Source organism: Trichechus manatus, unplaced genomic scaffold (assembly GCF_000243295.1).
Source record: "Trichechus manatus latirostris isolate Lorelei unplaced genomic scaffold, TriManLat1.0 scaffold00190, whole genome shotgun sequence".
NCBI classification, from domain to species: domain Eukaryota; kingdom Metazoa; phylum Chordata; class Mammalia; order Sirenia; family Trichechidae; genus Trichechus; species Trichechus manatus.
This window is the reverse complement of record NW_004444126.1, coordinates 4,020,815-4,039,482: the sequence shown is the minus strand read 5'-3', so window position 1 is coordinate 4,039,482 and position 18,668 is coordinate 4,020,815. Positions and strand designations below refer to the sequence as shown.

Here is an 18,668-nt window from a genome sequence, read left to right as displayed (position 1 = left end):
GAGACAAGGGGCTGTCCCTCCAGTGGTCCAGCCTGAGCTTCTGTCCAGAGCTGAAAGGCAGTCCATCCCAGTGGTTAGGAATGAGATCCTTGAGTTCCAGTTGCCTGAGTGCAAACGGTTAATGCAGTAGGCTGCTAACCTGAAGACTGGAGGATCAAATCCACCCAGAGACACCTCGGAAGAAAGGCCTGGAGATCTGCTTCTGTAAAAGATTATAGACAAGAAAACTCTATGGAGCAGTTCTACTCTGAAACACATGGGGTCGCCATGAGTCAGAATGGACTTGGTGGCAACTAACAACAACGACATTGGGTGATGCTGTTATGAGTAATCTTAGAACTTAGCCTACAGCAAGGGCTCGTTCGTGCTGACTGTTGGGCCAAACCATACAGCTCGTTAGTAGAAGACCTGGTATCAGAACCTGCTCCCCTGGCTCTAGTCTATGACTCTATTCTAGTGAGGAAATGAGTGTGGAATACTCAGGAGGACAGAAATGTCCCAGGGCAGACCTGTGGGGTCAGGGCCTGCAAAGGCACTGGGGCCACCTGGGCATTAAACGGAGCCCCACGCCATGATGACCATTTGCCCTGCCAGGTTGCTGGTGTGGGCAGGCCCCCTCACTTCTGGTCCCTTCTCTGCTTCTAGGACGGAGCTGTGCCTGCACCAGATGGCAGATAGCAGCTCCTTTGGCATGGGTGTGTGGTCCAAGGTAAGAAAGCACCATTCCGGGGGGTGTGTGTGGGTCTGTGTCCTTGGGGCCAGAATGGGAGGGTGAAGGAGGGGTGTGCAGTTGGCAAGGGGTGGTCATGTCGGGGAGGCAGGGGATGCCTTTGTAGGGCCTTGGACTTGTTGTCCAAAAAAGGGAACCAGGAGGTGGTATAGATAGAGGTAAGACAGAGACTTTAGGAGTCAGACTGTCTGCATTCAAACCTTGGCTCTGACACTTATTAGCTACATGAACTCAAGCATGGAACTTACCCTCTCTGAACTTCTGTGTCCTGTTCGGTAAAATAAAGGTAGTAGTAGTATCTACCTCTTGGGGTTGTGAGGATTAAATGAGATGATGTGCATAAAGCGCTTAGCCCAGGGCTTGGCCTGAATCGATCAATAGGGTTCTGGTAGTAAATGCTATTGGCAATTAGTGTGGGTGGGTGCAAGGAGAGATGGCTTCCGGGAGAACGTGGACTGTGAGGGAAGTCTGGAAGAGGGGTGTTCAATGGCTTGAAAAAGCAAATTGTTCCCTTGTTTGTTTATTCCTTTATTAATTTGTATCTATTTTAACAATAGTTTTCTGAGCTCCCCCTTTCCCACCACCACCACCACCTGTGCCAAGCCTGCGCTAAGTGCTGGGATTATGGTCCTCATCCATGAATTTTCACTCTAACAGGAGCGATTGCTGTTGTACTGTGCTGTAGAGTCAATTCTGATTCATAGAGACCCTATAAGACAGAGTAGACCTACCCCATAGGGTTTCCTAGGCTGTAATCTTTATGGGAGCAGATCTCCAGGTCTCTTCTCATGTGGAGTGGCTGGTGGGTTTGAACCTTTCGGTTAGCAGCCAAGCACTTAACACTTGTGCCACCAGAGCTGCAAATTAATGCAATCGTATGGGATAAGCATAAACCAGCAGTTGCACAAGGTGCTGTGGGAGCCAAAGCAGAATGAGAGAGCTACTTGACCTCAGTCATAGAAGACTTCTCAGCAGAGGGAACATTTGAGCTGGGTTCTGAAGGATTAGTAGGAGTTCATCAGGCAGAGGAGAGTGAATCATTACCACTCCAATGCGTCTTTACAAACCTACATGTCTTGGCAACAAAAGGTACTGAAATAATTTTGTATCGTTATGCAAAAAAAAAAAAAAAAAAAAAGAACTTCAATCCATACCTCACACCATATACAAAAATTAACTCAAAATGGCTTATAGACCTAAGTGTAAAACTTAAAACCATAAAATTTCCAGAAGAAAACAGGAGAAAAATCTCTGTAACTTGGGATAGGCAAAGATTCCTTAAATATGACGCCATATCCATAAGAGAAAAAACTGATGAATTGGACTTCATCAAAATGAAAAGTAACTGCTCTTTGAAAGATCCTGTTAAGATAAAAAGGCAAGTCACAGACTGGGAGAAAAAATTTGCCAATCACATATCTGATAAAGGATTCACATCCAGAATGTATAAATAATTCTCAAAACTCATAAATAAAAAGCCTGATAAAAAGACGGGCATAAGATTCGAACGTACACTTCACCAAAGAGAATATAATGGATAGCAAATCAACACGTGAAAATATGTTCAACATCATTAGTCATTAAAGAAATGCAACTCAAAACCACAGTGAGATACCACTACACAATCACTAGAATGGCTGCATTTAAAAAGATCGATCATACCAAGTGCTGGTGAGAATTTGGAGCAACTGGAACTCTCATACACTGCGGGTGGGGATGTGAAATAGTACAACCATTTTGGAAAACAGTCTGGTGGTTTCTTTAAAAAGTTAAACATACACTTTCCACATAACATGTCATTCTACTCCAAGGAGTACCTACTCAGGAAAATGAACGTGTATGTCCATACAAAAGCTTTTACACAGAAATTCATAGCAGTTTTGTTCATGGTAGTCAAAACCTGGAAATTACCCAAATGTCTATCAGCAGGTGAATGGATTAATACATTGTGTTCTATTTATACAATGGAATACTATTCAGTAATTAAGCTGAACCACTGGTATATCCAAGAACAAGAGCAATTCTCAAAATTATTATGCTGAGTGAAAAATCCCAGATGAAAGAAGGTACATACTGTATGATTCCATTCATGTGAAATTCTAGAAGATGCAAACTAATCTAGTGACAGAAATCAGATCAGTAATTGCCTGGGGAGGGGGGAGGATGGAGACACAGAGAGGAGGGGAAAGAGATATCAGAGGGAACTTTCGGGGGTGATGGATATATTCTTTATCTTTGTTAGGGTGATAGCTTCGGAGGTATACATGTCAAAACTTATCAAACTGTACATTTTAAAGATGAGCAGTTTGCTGTTTGCCAATTATACCTCAATACAGATGTTACACACACACACACACACACACACACACACACACACACACACAAATTACAAATTGATGGTCCCCACCCATAGAGTTTCTGTGGTCTGGGGTTCGACCTGAGAATTTTCATTTCTCACAAGTTCCCAAGTGACACTGATGCTGCTAGTACAGAGACCACACTTTGAGAACCACCATAGTAGGGTCTATTTCTGCAGTGGGTGGGATCAGGTGGTGCTCATTCTGGGAGCTAATTCACTCTTTACCTTCCTGACGCCCCCTACATTTGGAAGCTGCAATCTGTTTTTCTTTCCTACCATTTATGTCCACGACTGGGGGCCATTTAGAGCCTAAACCTCAGATTTGAGGGCCAACACCAATTGCCTTTGAGTGGCCCTGCCTCATGAAGACCCCACGTGTGTCAGAGCAGAACCATGCTCCATAGGGTTTTCTATGGCTCATTTTTCAGAAGTAGATCGCCAGGCCTTTTTTCCAAGGTGCCTCTGAGTGGACTCAAACCACCAGCCTTTCCATCAGCAGCTGAGGGCATTAACTGTTTGCACCACCCAGCAGTTCCAGCACTGGGTTTTCTCATTCATTTAATGAGTTTTAGCCCCGTGTATCCATTTGAATCAACAAGAGAGTTGTTGTTTGTGTACCTGTTGTTTTTGAGGAGGAAAGGGTCCAAGCTGGGGCTCTTAAGAGCTTTCCTCAGCCCTGACTTGTTTGTTAACTGTCTGCATAAAGGAATCTGTCACAGTGTGGATCCATGTCAAGGAACAGTTTGAAGTGGTTTTCTTCCTTTTTCTGTGTTTCTGTGGGGTGCTTTTTTAGACCAATTGATTTGCAGGAACTGGTAGGGTGTTCCTTTGTTCTCTCTCTGCTACCTGGCAGGTATCAAGAGACTGTTTACTCTAAGCACAAAAATAAAGGCTGAAAACTCTGCAGTCTTTGTCACAAGCCTGGGCTAGTTACCTGGGGTTGGACTCTCCAGGTACAGTCTCTCATTAAGGCCACCTGGTGGCCAGGAAATGCCCCCCCCCGAGAAGGGGGTTGCTAAGTATGAGCCCCCAAAGTTGTCAGGTTTAGCAAATAAAAATATAGGGCACCCAGTTAAATTGAATATCAGATAAACATCAAATAATTTTTAGTATAAGTATGTCCCAAATGGGGAGTCCCTGGGTGGTATAAATGGGTTACCATGCTTGCTGTTAACCTAAAGGTTGGTGGTTTGAATCTACCTAGAGGCATCTCGGAAGAAAGGCCTGGTGATCTACTTCCAAAAAATCAGCCACTGAAAACCCTGTGGAGTGCAGTTATACTCTGACACACATGGGGTTGCCATGAGTCAGAATTGACAGCAACTGGTTATGTCCCAAATATTGCTTGGCCAGGTCTGGAGAGATAGTGGCATATCAGAGGCTGCCTGGAGGAGGTGGTAGAGTTAGTCGTGGAATGAGAGTGAAGTTAAGTGCAATGAGGCCAGTATTCCTGCTACCCTGGGCAGCTGATGCAAAGGCAAAAGGCGGAGAAATCTCAAACAGTGCTGGGAGGGGTAGAGGCATATCAGGGAAAACCTCCTGGAGGAGGTGACAACGAACTGGTCCTGGACTGAAGAGTGAAGTTAGACAGGTGCAGTGAGGCCAGTATTCCTGCTACCCTGAGCAGCTGATGCAAAGGCAAAAGGTGGAAAAGTAGCGACAGTACAGTGTGGCTGGAGAGCAGAGGGTGGGCATGGGGCAAGGGCGCTTCAGCAGTGGCAAGGGACGAGACCCTGGGATGACACTGGCCTTGCTCTGGACTGCTGGCCGCCTGGCTGCTGGTTCTGCTTGCAGCCCTCACTGTGTGCCCTGGCCACATGCTGCATTCCAACTTTTACATGGAACTTATTTGCGATCTGCCAGGGCACCAGGAAACGTTTGAAATCACAAAGCTTTCATATTATTTTCTTCTTCTCTATAATTTATTTTTCTGCAACCTAGCCTGATTTCTTTTTTTTCAAAGAAAGTGCCCAACAGCAGTCGTAATAATAATAATCTCTGCTTCTCAGCAGTTTGCTTCTGGTGCCACATTCCAGGCACCAGCCTGAGGCACATTTATTTTTTATGACCCAGTTGTCAACTTCAGAGGGATGGTCTCCCAAAACAGGGATGGGGATAGTTCACTCACGCTAGGGGCTCTGCTGGGGGCTTTCTCTTACGTAATCCTCCTAACAGCCCTTTGAGACTGGGGAGTATCACACCTCTTTTTTAGGAGACCCATGAGGTGAAGTTACTTGCTCAAGGACATGCAGCTTTTAAGTGGCAGAGGTTAGGACTGGAACCCAGGTCAACCTCACTCCAAGCGCCATGGTCTTCCCACTCTGTCATCTCAGTCCCAAGTAGTGGGTGAAGACCATGTGCTCCGGGATGGACCCACCATGTGTGAGTCTCCCTCCCCATCATGAGGGTTGTGTGTCCTCAGGTCACCTAACCGCTCTTAGCCTCAGTTTCTCCATCCGTGGAATGGGCAGGGCAATACCCAACTCTTCAGGCTGCTCTGCTCTGAGGACTGGGGGCTCAGTAGAGTGTCTGGCACAGAGTGACTCTGCCCCTCCCCCCACAGGGTGGCCTTGGGTGTGTACCTTAACCCCTCAGAGCCTCAGTTTCCTCTTCTGTCAGTTGGAGAAACTTACACCTGCAGTGTCAGGCTGTGGTGGTTCAGTGGCAGAATTCTCACCTTCCATGGTGGAGCTCCAGGTTGGATTCCCAGCCAATGCACCTCATGTGCAGCCACCAGTCTGTCAGTGGAGGCTTGGGTGTTGCTGTTATGCTGAACAGGTTTCAGAGGCGCTTCCCAACTACGACAGACCAGGAAGAAAGGCCTGGCAATCTTCTGAAAATCAGCCAATGAAAACCTATGGTTCACAACAGTCCGATCCGCAACGGATTGTGGGGGTGGTGCAGGATGTTCCATTGTACATGGGATCGCCATGAGTCAGGGGCTGACTCGGTGGCAGCAAACAAAACAACACACCTGCTTCATAGGGTAAAAGCACCTAGTACACATAATAGGTGCTCAGTTAATGATTTCTCTGCTTCCCACTTAAGTGGACTCATAGTGCCCGGAGAGGAAGTGGATTGGGGAAATAATGAATGTGAGCAGAGCCTCTCAGGAAGGGGCAGCTATGGGCTCTGGACTGACACCTGTCCTGTCCTCCCTGAGGTCTGCATAAGGTTCGCCTGTGCAGACACCAGTGTACATTTTGCAGATGACCCAAGTCAGTGCTCAGCGTTTTCCTTCCAAAGCTAATTTCAGGCCGGGGGCGGAGGGGTGGGAAGGCCCTTGACTGGCAGCTCATTGTGGAGACACAGAGCTGTGCCCACCCTGGCCCTTCAGGGCCTGCCAGAGATCCCCTCCTCATTGGTGCTCATAACCAGGGGAGAGGAAGGCCCAGGCGCTGGTTCCCTCTGCCAACGAGGCTTCCATTAGTTATGGGCTGGGTCAGAGAGCAGCACCCAGCTGCAGACCACAGCTCCCCACTGCCCTCTGCCCTGCAAGAGAGCACCTGTGGCATCCTCAGAATTCTTGACACCAATGTCCTTCTGCTAGGAGACGCTTCCTGCCTCCCCAGCCACCACTTCACACCACTTGCTCTCTTAATGAATGATGTGCCTCCAAGAAGCCTTGACCCTCCCAGTCTGGTCCTCTGCCCCTCGCCCCCCGCCCCTCCACACAGCTTCCCCAGCCTGCGCTCACTCCATGCTGTCATTGTCTGTTGACACATCTGTCCCCCTCTTTGGACTGGGTGCACCTTAGGACTGGGGCATGCCTGATTCACTTTCCACAGAGTGCTGGGCATGAACTTGGGTGGCAGTGGGGCAAGGGTGTCCCAGGAAGGTGAAACAGCCGGACAAAGGCATGGCAGGAGAGGCGTTAGTGAGTGGGGAACAACCTTACATGCACTGACTCATTTAACTGTCACAGCAACCCTAGAGTACCAATTTATTTCCATTTTGCAGAAGCAGAAACTGAGGCTCAGTGCAAGGGTGAGAGACGTGTGCCAAGTTGCTCAGCTGGAGAGTGCAGAGTCTGGAGTCCCTTCCGGCTCCGTCTGACTCCAGGTCTTCGGGCTTCCCACCTGGCCTCTCTCTGCACCACAGGAATCTCCTGCGTGCTCAAAACTCAGCCCGATTTCCTGTGGAGAGAATATTCTGGATTATTTTTTTGCTCACTAAATTACTTATAGTCATTGGTAGACCTTGAGACTTTGATTGCATCAGACAGACCCTGGGCAACTTTTTTTTTTTTTTTAATTGAGATAAACATACAGTAAAAGTCAGGCATTTTAAATGTATAGTTCAATCATGTTTACATCCTTAAACACATTTGCAGCCATCCCCCAGATCAAGATCTAGAACATTCTCCACTTCTCCAGAGGCTCCCTCGTGACCCCTCCCAGAGAACCCCGCCCCCCTTCAGAGGTGTCCATCCAACCTCCTCAGAGTTGTCATCCTGGCTTATCTCTTTTTTCCTTTTTATTTCAGTAAAAATATATACAACACCACCACTACCACCACCACCACCAACAACAAAAAAATCTCATTGCCATTAAGTCGATTCTGACTCATGGCAACCCAATATGTTACAGAGTAGAACTGTGCTTCATAGGGTTTTCTTAGCTGTAATCTTTATGGAAGCAGATGGCCAGGGCTTTCTTCCGTGACTCAGCTGGGTGGGTTCTAATTGCCAACCTTTAGGTTAGTAATCAAGCACAAAATGTTTGTACCACCTAGGAGGCCTTATATATACAGGCAGTCCCTGGGTTATGAATGAGTTCCGTTCCTAAATCTGTCTTTAAGTCACAATTTGTATGTAAGTTGGAACAATTTAGTCGGAAGTGACTCGACGGCAACGGGTTTGGTTTGGTTTTGGTTTAGGAACAGTTAGGTACGGTTCGTGCCTAACGTCTAATTAGTCAAATGTTTGTCTTGGTATATAATATACAGTGTGCCTTTCTATGCTGAAAAACATTAAAGAAACACTTCCAGATACACTAAAACAACTTTAACATGGTAATACAGTAATAGTAATGTTTTGATGCCCTTTGCAAAGTCGGGCCCATTTGTTATTACGAACAATTGTATGTACCTTGAATGTTTAATGTAATAGGCTTTACTGGGATTGGTTCATCACTACCGGTTGTACGGCAGTCAGAAGTTTGTAACTTGGAGACTGCTTGTATACAATGTTTACTAATTCATCATTTTTTCCATGTGCAATTCAGTGAGACTGGGATTACATTAATCTTGTTGTGCAACCATCACCAGTATCTGCTGCCAAATTTTCCATCATCCTGACTTCTCTTACCATACATGAGTTTTGCCTATTCTTGAATTTCACATAAATGGAATCATACAGCATGTCGACATTGGGTCTGTGGGATTCACAGGTTGTAGCAGTGGCTTTTCCTTTTTCATTGCTGCATAGTACTCCACGGCTGTGCTGTGAGTATACCACCATCTCATTATCCATTCCCCTGTTGAGGGACATTTGAGTTGTGAGTCAACTCCATTCCCCTGATTTCACTTATTTCTATTTTCACAACTTTGATTCAAGGAGTGGCTTTTGGCAGGACATTATTCAGAGGATTTAAAGAACATCTGGCTCCCTAGAAGTCTGGGATTAGAAATGTCTATATCTCTCTCTCCATGTCTTCTGTCCCAAAAGAGATGAAATCGAGAGAAAGATGCAAATGAGCTACAGAGGAAGTTTTCTCGTTCTCCTCCTCACACGAGTTAAGTGGCAGATGATGAAGCCCACCTGTAATTTAAAGTCAAAGGCCCAGAGCTGACAGTAGGAGCCATAATAAATGTACTGCTGCTGTTCTTCCGGTGTCCTTTCTCTGCTACTTGAAATTTCATAAATAACCAAGAGCAGGTTGGTAAGACGCCTTCCTTCCCTCCGTTTGCTCTGGTGGAGCAGCTGCAGTTGCTAGGTTCAGTTGCTGGTTGCTACAGATTTTGCGGTCCTGTGGTGGCCCAGGAATATGACGGATCAGTGAAACATGCTTTTGCTATTAATTGAAAGGTGTCCACCGCGAATCTCTCAACGTCACTGCGCGCTCCGATGTTGTCCCAATAGGTTGATGATCCTGGTGAGTTTCCCAGTTAGAAGAAGTGGCTTGAATAGAAGGGACAGAGGCTTGGACTGGGAGTCAGAATGTCCTGTATCTGACATTCGATTGCTGGGTGACTTTGGGCAAGCATTGTCCCCTCTCTGGACATTGTCGTTGTTAAGGCTGGTGGAGCTATGAGCAGAGTGCCAGTCACGCGTGTCTGCTTGTTGTTGTCAGTTGCTGTTGAGCCTATTCAGACTCATGGAGACCCCATGTGTCACAGAGTAGAACTGCTCCATAGGGTTTTCTTGGCTGTAATTTTTTTTTTTTTTGCGTTTATTTTATTTTTGGTGAAAATATACTGAGCAAAATATACACCCAGTGAACAATTTCTACACGTACAGTTCAGTGATATTGGTCACATTCTTCACTTTGTGTTAACAATCTCGCGTTTCTACTCAAATTGTTTCAGCACTTCAATTTAGACCCCCTGTTCTAGTCTTCTCATCTATTCTGTAGATTTACTGTTGTCAGTTTGGCCTCGTGTGTATAATCTTTTAAGAGAGCGCCAAACCCAAGGCATATGCTCTTACTAATTCAGTTAATCTTGACTGTAATCTTAACAGAAGCAGATCACCAGGCCTGGATTTCCGGGTGCCACTGAGTGGGTTTGAACCACCATCCTTTCGTCAGCGGTTGCGTACAAATGGTTTATGCCACTTAGGGAACTTCTCTGGACATTGTACTTCACAAAACTCAAAAACCTCCCAGCTTTAAGAGCCTACAGTTCATCACCCAAGTCTCTCAGCAGGCCAAATGCAAATCACTTCCTCATTATCTGCTGGTGGATTATTGACAAAAGAATTCCCGGCACCGGCTTTCTTCCTCTCTACCCAGCAGGCCTCTGGGCTGTGTCTCTTTGGTTCAATGGCGTGTGCACTGAAGTTTCAGACTAATTTTGATATTCAATCAAACATAATTGGCATCATAAATCTGAAAAAAAAAAAAAAGACCTACAACCCATGAACATCTGATCATGTCATTTTATCTTTTCTCCTGCTTAAAAATCTTTGGCAATTTTTTATTGTCTGCAACGGGGATGGCAAACAGGTTCCATTTCAGTTGCTAAAGCAGAGCAGTTGGGGGCAGCTGCAAGGGGTGATGTCCTGAGAGGAATCTGGACTCACTGGCTTGCTTGATCGATTAAGGATGTCTGCCACAGGTCTAGAAATGTAGATGGGGGACCGTTTCCTTATTTGCCAATCATGGTTGAGTTTAGGTCCCTATGTGGTGCAGATGGTTTGCTCTTGGCCACTAACTTAAAGGTTGGTGGTTCGAACCCACCCAGCAGCACCTCGGAAGAAAGGCCTGGCAATCTGCTTCTGTAAAGATTACAGCCAAGAATACCCTATGAGAGCACAGTTCTACTCTGTAACACATGGGGTCACCCTGAGTAGCAATCAACTCAATGGCAACAGGCTTGGTTTTTTGCCTTGAGTTTAAAGACCAAGCTCTTGTGTTTGAGACTTTCATGATTGGCCTCTGTCAGCTTCGCCTGCTTTAATTTACCTCCTCTCCTTCTCTGCCTGTCCTACCTCCAAAAAATGTGCATCTGTGTCCACGTTCAACCGACTACTAGTTGTGTCCTAAGAACCATAATCTATCCACGCTGTTCTCTCTGCCTGTCGGGATCTTTATTGCATTAAATTGGTCAACTTCGTCTCTTTATCTTTCAAATTTCAATCAAAATTGTGTTTCCTTTTCCATGACATTCTTGTTGACTCTCTTGTTGTTGATTGCCGTCAAGTCAGCTCTGACTCACGGAGACTTTATGTATAACTGAATGTAACGGTGCCAGCCCTGTGTCATCTTCATGATCATTGGTATGTTTGAGTCCATGGTTGTGACTCTTGGGTCAATCCATGTCATTTTCTTTTGGCCCTCTACTTTACCAAACGTATGTACTTGTCTGTCTGTCTGCCTTGCACATGCTGTGTCTTCCTCAAGCTTCCACGCAGCATTAGACGGCTAGGAATGAGGCACGTGCGCTCGCTGGCATCAACCATTCCATGAGTGCTGCGTTCATCTGTGATTGAGCTCGGCACACGAGACGCTTACACAGTGTTGGCTAAGTGAAAGCCATTATTATTATTTACAGAAAGCAAGAAGTAAACAATAACAACAGATTCTCAAAGGGAAAACACTTTCCCTTCCCCAAATTACCTATGTCCATTCTCATGTCACTGGCTAGGCACGCTGTGGTTCAGGTTAGATACTGTGTTCACATCACCACTGCCTCTGGTTACTACCACATTGCTCAGGGGATCTGAGGATTCTGCCTCCACTGCCAGCTCCCACCATGCTACCAGGGCCTGTAGGGCTCTCTTGCTGCTACCTGACCCAGGGTAGGGGAGGCATGCAGCCCCTGCATGGGGCACACTCAGGCCTCTGCCCTGCATGGGCAAGTATTACAGCTCTTTTAGCGCTGCCAGTAAGCCTCCTGCCTGAAGGCACTCAAACAGAACTCTTGCTTTATGGGCTGGTAAGCCCACCGCAGCCTACCGCAGCCTCCTTTCTCCATGGGTCAGTATTGTCTTATGCTGTCTTTAGAGTTATAATGCTTTCTTTTGGTTCTAGGAGGTTCTCAGCACAGGGGCCGTGGGTCCTTGGTCCAAAGAATGTGCTTTGTTCTAGACTCTTCGTGATGGTAGCAAGGTCCCCCAAACCTCTGGGGGATTGGCCCTTATATAAGCCTACTTCTTGTCAATTTCAAGGCATAGTCTTCCCACCAGAACCACAAAATGACCAATTCCCTCATTAGGCCACAGTCGCTTAATTTGAATAGTAATTGACCAATCCCTTGCAAGATTGTGACCCAGCCAATCATTTTGTGGGAGTTAAGACTATGGCTAGAAAGGCCATATGAAAGGGATTCATTATATTCATGATGTTCTTTTCTAGTGATTGGTCTTTCCTGATGACGTATTCAAAGTAAGCGAGTCAAAGTCTCGCCATTCTCACCTCTAAGGAACATTCTGGTTGTATTTCTTCTAAGACTGATTTGTTCATTCCTTTGATAATCCACGGTATATTCAATATTCTTCGCCAACACCACAGTTGGAGCACATCAATTCTTCTGTCTTCCTTTTTCATTGTCCAACTTAACACATGCATATGAGGCAGTTGAAAATACCAAGCCTTGGGTCAGGTTAACCTTAGTCCTAAAAGTGACATCTTTGCTCTTTAACACTTTAAAGAGGTCTTTTGCAGCAGATTTGCCCAGTGTAATATGTAGTTTGATTTCCTAACTGCTGCTTCCATGGACGTTGATTGTTTTGTTTTGATATGCCCAAATAGGCTGCTCGTGTGAGCTATCCAGATCACTAGTGCCCCTGAAGCTCCAATGTCCTGCCACCAGGTGGCCAGACCTGTCACTAAGTATGTCAGCCCAGGAGTCTGCCCACTCCTCCTGTATGGATTCAGCTCAGGTGTCCAGGTAGTCAGCCACCAAGTGTGTGGTACAGGCTCTCACCTACAGTTCTAGACAGGCATGGGTGACTGGTGTAGGCACTGGCATCCAGCTGCAGCAGGGGCACATAGGCTGAGCAAGGCAGGGGGCCGACAGCCACCCCCGGGTGTCCAGGAGGAAAGTGTGTCCCTATTCCCTACAGTGCATAGATGGGTGGGTTTTGCAGCTGGACTATGAGCACCCAGTGCTGTTGGCTGTAAGGACTAGGGGGCACCTCTTATTCTTGGGCCCCTGTCACAGGTGGCTAGGTGGTGTGGGTGGAGCCACCAGTCCTCATGCCGCTGATGTGGGCAGGAGAAGACCCTGCTTAATGGGCAGAGCAGTGTCAAATGTCATGAACCTGCCACTTCACAGCTGAAACAGTTGAAGTTAGACTTCAGGTATATACCCTGTTGTCCTGTGGTAATGAAGGCCTACACTGTTGAAATGGGCCCACACAAGTCTATGCAGCGGGAAAGGCACTCAAAGTCTGTGGATCCCTTATGCCTGTGCCTAGGGAAAGGAACTGTGCCTACCCTGAATTCCTGGCTTAGGGGAGCCGGCAGATTATTTTTACCCATTTGTTAATTTGTTCACTCTCTAAGGCTGGAAAAATGGCTCAGGGCACGTGACGGGTCCTACTTCTGGCCCAGGGGACTCGGCAATTGCTGAAGCCAGTCCCAGACCCAGTGCAGAGCAGGGAGCAGAGAGGTAAATGGGAGAGAGGTTTTTCCCAAAGGGGGTTGTTTTTGATCCACGTGGTAGGTGAGACGCAAGTACTTATCTTTTGCCAATTGAGGGCTGCTTCTCACTGGTTCTGGATGGCCAAGTAGACTGTCTGATGCTGGGTCTCTCCCGGTGTGGAAAATGCCTCCTGAGTGCTGCTACTTGCCTGCCTCACCACTCACCCCGAGCTGATCCGGGCTAAAGGGCTCAGGTTCTCGCCAGGTCAGGTCTGGCAACTCCTCCCTGCCTCCGAACCATCTCTCCCTCCCCCTGCCATTCAGTCCAATTCCTCAACTTTGCCTTTGATATTCAGGGCTCCTAGATTGTCATATATGTAATCGATTCACTTGGTTTTTCAGGTCTTCTTTGTAAGAGGGATGACCAGAACCGTCTGACTACTCCACCGTCTTGGCCCCACCCCTGGATGTTGATTGTTAATTGAAATAGAATGAAATCACTGACAACTTCATTGAAACCCTTTGACTTTCTGTTGTTGTTGTTAGGTGCTGCTGAGTCTGCTCCAACTCGTAGTGACTTTATGTATAACAGAATGAAACATTGCCCGGTTCTGTGCCATCCACACAATTGTTGCTATGTTTGAGCCACTGTGTCAATCCATCTCATTGAGGGGCTCTCTCTTTATTGCTGACCCTCCACTTTACCAAGCATAATGTCTTTCTCTAGCAATTGGTTGCTCCTGATGATTTGTCTAAAATAAGAGAGACAAAGTCTCTCCATCCTTGCTTCTAAGGAACATTCTTGATGCACTTCCTCCAAGACAGATTTGTTTGTTCTTCTGACGGTCCATGGTATATTCAATATTCTATGGCATATTCACTCTCTAGGGTGGGGTTAATTAGAGATTCCCTTCTCTGATTCCATGTTGTTGTTGTTAGGTGCTGTTGAGTCGATTCTGACTCATAGAGACCGCAAGTGACAGAGTAGAATGCCCCATAGGATTTTCTTGGCTGTAATCTTTACAGAAGCAGATAGCCAGGTCTTTCTCCAGTGGGGCCTCTGGGTGGATTTGAACCACCAGCCTTTTGGTTAGCAGACAAGAGCTTAACCATTGTGCCACCAGGACCCCTTCTGATGACTCTTAGTTCTCTGTTTATACCAGTATCCTACCACTTAGCTAGTTTCACACTTGGTTGCTTTTATGTGTTTTTTGACTTCCACCCTGAGAGGTTCCTCAAAGTCAAGGTTTGGGTTTTGTTTGTCTTTGCGTCCCTAGACCAGAGCCCAGCACAGAGCAGAGCCTCATGAAATCTGTACTGAATGAGTGAAAAATTGCACTGCATTCCACAGTCAGATTGAAATGATTTTTATAACTTTCCCAGCAGCCTGAGCTCTGCATGTCAACACCCCTCAGCTTAATTGTGGGTAATTTACTGTGATAATAAAGTGACCACACATTCCCCCAAGACCAAGCTCAGTTTGAAGTTGCAAGCTGGCATTTTCTTAACTGTGATGGCCTCTTTTTCCTCCTCTCTCTCTTTGCTGTCAGCCTGAAGACAAGCAGAAGGCAGCGGCTGCCTTTGCCCAGCTCCAGGGTGCCATGGAGACGCTGGGCATCTCAGAAAGTGAGCAGAAAGCCATTTGGCGGGTGCTGGCAGCCATCTACCACCTGGGCGCAGCAGGGGCCTGCAAAGGTATGTCCTTCCTGCCAGGCTCACCTGGGCTACCAGCTGTCTCCTTTGGCAGGTGCCTGACAAGGCCTTCTCTCTGTGGGGTGGGGACAGTCTCTGGGACTGTTCTTTGAGAGGATACTGGATCAGGCATGGCAAGAAGGAAGCAGGGCTGGATTTTTCAAATATTGTAGGCCAGCACTGTCCAAAAGAACTTTCTGCAGTGATGGAAATGTTCTCTATATATGCAGATCAGTATGGTAGCCACTAGCCCCAAGTGGTGATTAAGCACTTGAAACGTGGCCAGTGTGACTGAAGAATAAAAAAAAAATTTTTTTTGGTGAAAATATACACAGCCAAGGGTACACCGTTGCAACAATCTCTACATGTACAATTCAGTGACATTGGCTACATTCTTCAAGTTGTGCTAGCATTCTCGCTCTCCTTTTCCAAATTATTTCACCACAGTTAACTTAAACTCACTGCCCCCTAAGCCTCTCATCCAACCTTTTGAGTTGCCATTGTCAATTTGATCTCACATAGATCATTCTTTAGAAGAGCACAATGCTCAAAGCAGATGTACCTTACTAATTAAGATAAGCTAATTTTTTTGGTTCAAAGAAGACATCAGGGGATAGTTTTGGTTTAAGGTTCGAAGTTTAAAGATTGTCTCAGGGCAACAGTGTCAGGGGCTCATCCAGCCTCAATGGCTCCAGAAAGTCTGGATTCCATTGAGAACTTGAAAATCTGTGAGGAATCAAATTTGTTACTTTATTTAATTTTAATTTAAATAGCCACATGTAGCCAGTGGCTACTGGACTGGGCAGAGGAGGTTGGGTCCAGGCAATGAAGGTGATGTGTTTCTATCTAGACATCCTGGAGACGATCCCCCATATGTGCTGAAAAGTGACTTTGCTGCCCTTCTACCCACGACTTGCCCCACTTCACCCCCCATTGTCTGTTTGCTGATCGCATCTCTCTCTGCCTTACCCCTCCCTATCCACTCATTGTGGCATCCTGATAGGATAAGACACCTTGACTGATATCTCCACCAAGGCTACACTCCATGGGAAAAGCTGTTGTTGCCCAAAGGTGGCCATCTTGGTCAGCTTCTACAAGCTCCAAAGGAGAGTGTCTTTCAGTAGGTATCTCCAGGTCAAACAGAGTTCTCCTTCCCCATGGTTTCTGAGTATGGAGAACATATTGATTTCCCTTGATCTTACCAGCAATAAAAAGTCACCCTAGAGGGGGAGAAACATGAGAAAACTACAAACGAGGGGCCAGGAAATCATTAGTTTCTTACCTCACTCCATCTGGCCTTAGCTGAGGGCTTTGGCCAAACTTACCCCCATTAAACTTCTCAACAAGAGCCACCTGATCCCTGAGACAAGTCCACATTTACTTGGTGCCCACATCTGTGCTGGGCAAAGTGAAGGATATGAAAGGCTGTGAGGATACGGTCCTGTCTTGTGAGTTTGCCATCGCATTTGGAGAGATGAAACCTCTATACTTGAAACCATCAGCCAACGTTGTAATCTGACTGAGACTGAGGGTGTGATTACATGGTTCAGACCAGGAAAGCTGTGGAGGTTCACAGTTGAGGCATGGGTGCCTATGGGTTGGGGGTGTGTGGAAAGAAGCAAACCCACTTTACAGATTGGAAAACTGAGGCTCAGAAGGTCTAGGTGCAATAAACCACAAGGTTAAGAGTGTGGGCTCTTGAGTGAGGCAGATTTGGGTTCAAATTTCCAAACTTCTCTGATCTTCAGTGGCCTCCTCTTCCAATGGGCTAAAAGTAGGGTTGCTATGAGGATTAAATGAGATAAGAAAGAGGAAGCTGAATTAGGATGGATAAGGTTAAGTGCCCAGCTGCTAACCGAAAGGTTGGCAGTTCAAACCCACCAAGTGGCTCTGCGAGAGAAAGACCTGGCGGTCTGCTTCTGTAAAGATGACAGCCTAGGAAACCCTACAGGGTAGTTCTACCCTGTCACATGGGGTCGCCATGAGTTGAAAATCAATTCTACAGCACCAAACAACAACAACCTGTAGGAGCAGACTCAAGATAAAGATTTGGGTGCATATATCATATCTGAGAGGGGATCCGAGGTAGCACTGGTTGGGGAGTGGGAAGTGAGATGGGGAAGGAAAGGCAGGCAATACAGGGCACATTCATCAACGGGCAATTGAGTCTCAATTCTGCTGGGAACCTCTGGAAGACTCTGAGGAACTCGCCTCCTCATCGTCTTACCCAAGAGGCAAGGAGGAGGGTATTTATCCACCAACTCCTGCTTCTCCCAGATTGAGGGTTTCTCCTATACTTCTAGCCTGCCCCCCATGTGTATGGGTTGCACCTGCCTCTGCAGACAGAGAAAGCTGCACAGACAAGTACCTGCAATGAGAGATGGGGGACATGCTTGGGAGGGCATGTATGGGGATGGAGAGGGCTGAGGGGTCATGGGCAGGTCATCAATAGCATCTGGCTCAAGGTAACCTCAGTAAAAGGCAGCTCTGATGATTACTGTAGTAATCCCGAGTGGAGTGAGCACTAACCCAGTGATTGGTGGTTCAAATAAATCCCCCCAGAGGCACCTTGGAAGAAAGGCTTGGCAATCTGCTTCTGAAAGGTCACAGCCTTGAAAACCCTATGGAGCCGTTCCACTTTGCAACACATGGGATCGCCATGAGTTGGAATCCAGACTCTATGGCAACTGGTTTGGTTTTAATAATTAGTGTTGTGTCTGGGTTAGGTGAGTTTCCCAAGGTCACACAGCCAGCTCTCCACTTAGTTGGCACTCAGCTCAAACAGGTTGGTTCTCCCTCCAGGCATTCTGCAAAGCCTAGGAAGGGAGAAAGTCTGCAGACACGTGGGACCTGCCTACTGACTTTCGTGATCAAACCTGAACTTCCTCTGCCTCTAATGAGACAAAACAGAGGCTAAGCCAGACCCTCACTTGTTGACCTGTCATCAGAAGTGATGGCAACCAGTTTGCTTCTAGAATTTCTTCTCCTGGGGCAGGTAGATGTGATGTGGGTGCAGGGCTGTGACCCATCCCTATAACCATCTGTAATGATAAAAGAGAAAGTCACATTTATAAATATTTTATTAATACATGATTATGGCAATAACTTCTCCCAGCTCCCCCCACCTCCCCCGCCCTCAGTTTATAAATTATTTTAAGAGGATCTGCCTTCAGTCTGCCTGGGAGACCTGCCCGGATGATTTACTTACTATATATTCTGCTTTGGAAAATTTCATAATAAGTTGCTCTAAAATCAGCTATTAAGAATTTCAAAGTCGTATATAAATGTCTTTGCCTAGTGTCGTAACAGATCATTTTGAAATATATTAAGAATCATTTCCATTAATCAGGTTTATTTTTTTCTTCATTAAATGATACCCTCCTCCCAGCGAGCCTGACTTCCTTAACTTATTTTCAGAAGCCCAATCCTATTTTTCTTTCTTTCTTTTTTTTTTTTATTGTACTTCAGGTGAAGGCTTACAGAACAAATAGTTTCTCATGAAACAGTAGTACACATCTTGTTTTATGACATTGGTTAACAACCCCACAACATGTCAACCTTCTAACTTCTCAAACTTTTTTTTGGTGAAAATACACATAGCCAAAGATACACCATTTCAAAAATTTATACACGCATAGTT

The 18,668-nt window shown here is 46.2% G+C and overlaps 1 protein-coding gene across 2 annotated transcripts in view; it reads left to right on the top strand.

Moving 5' to 3' along the window:
• The window catches only part of MYO18B (myosin XVIIIB), a 310,234-nt gene that overhangs the window by 21,854 nt on the left and 269,712 nt on the right, over positions 1-18,668 (top strand). For both annotated transcript variants that reach the window (XM_004387626.1, XM_023741793.1), the window contains exons 10-11: positions 646-709; positions 14,887-15,031. In XM_004387626.1, coding sequence (XP_004387683.1) covers positions 646-709; positions 14,887-15,031 — 209 coding nt within the window. The remainder of the gene's footprint in view (positions 1-645; positions 710-14,886; positions 15,032-18,668) is intronic.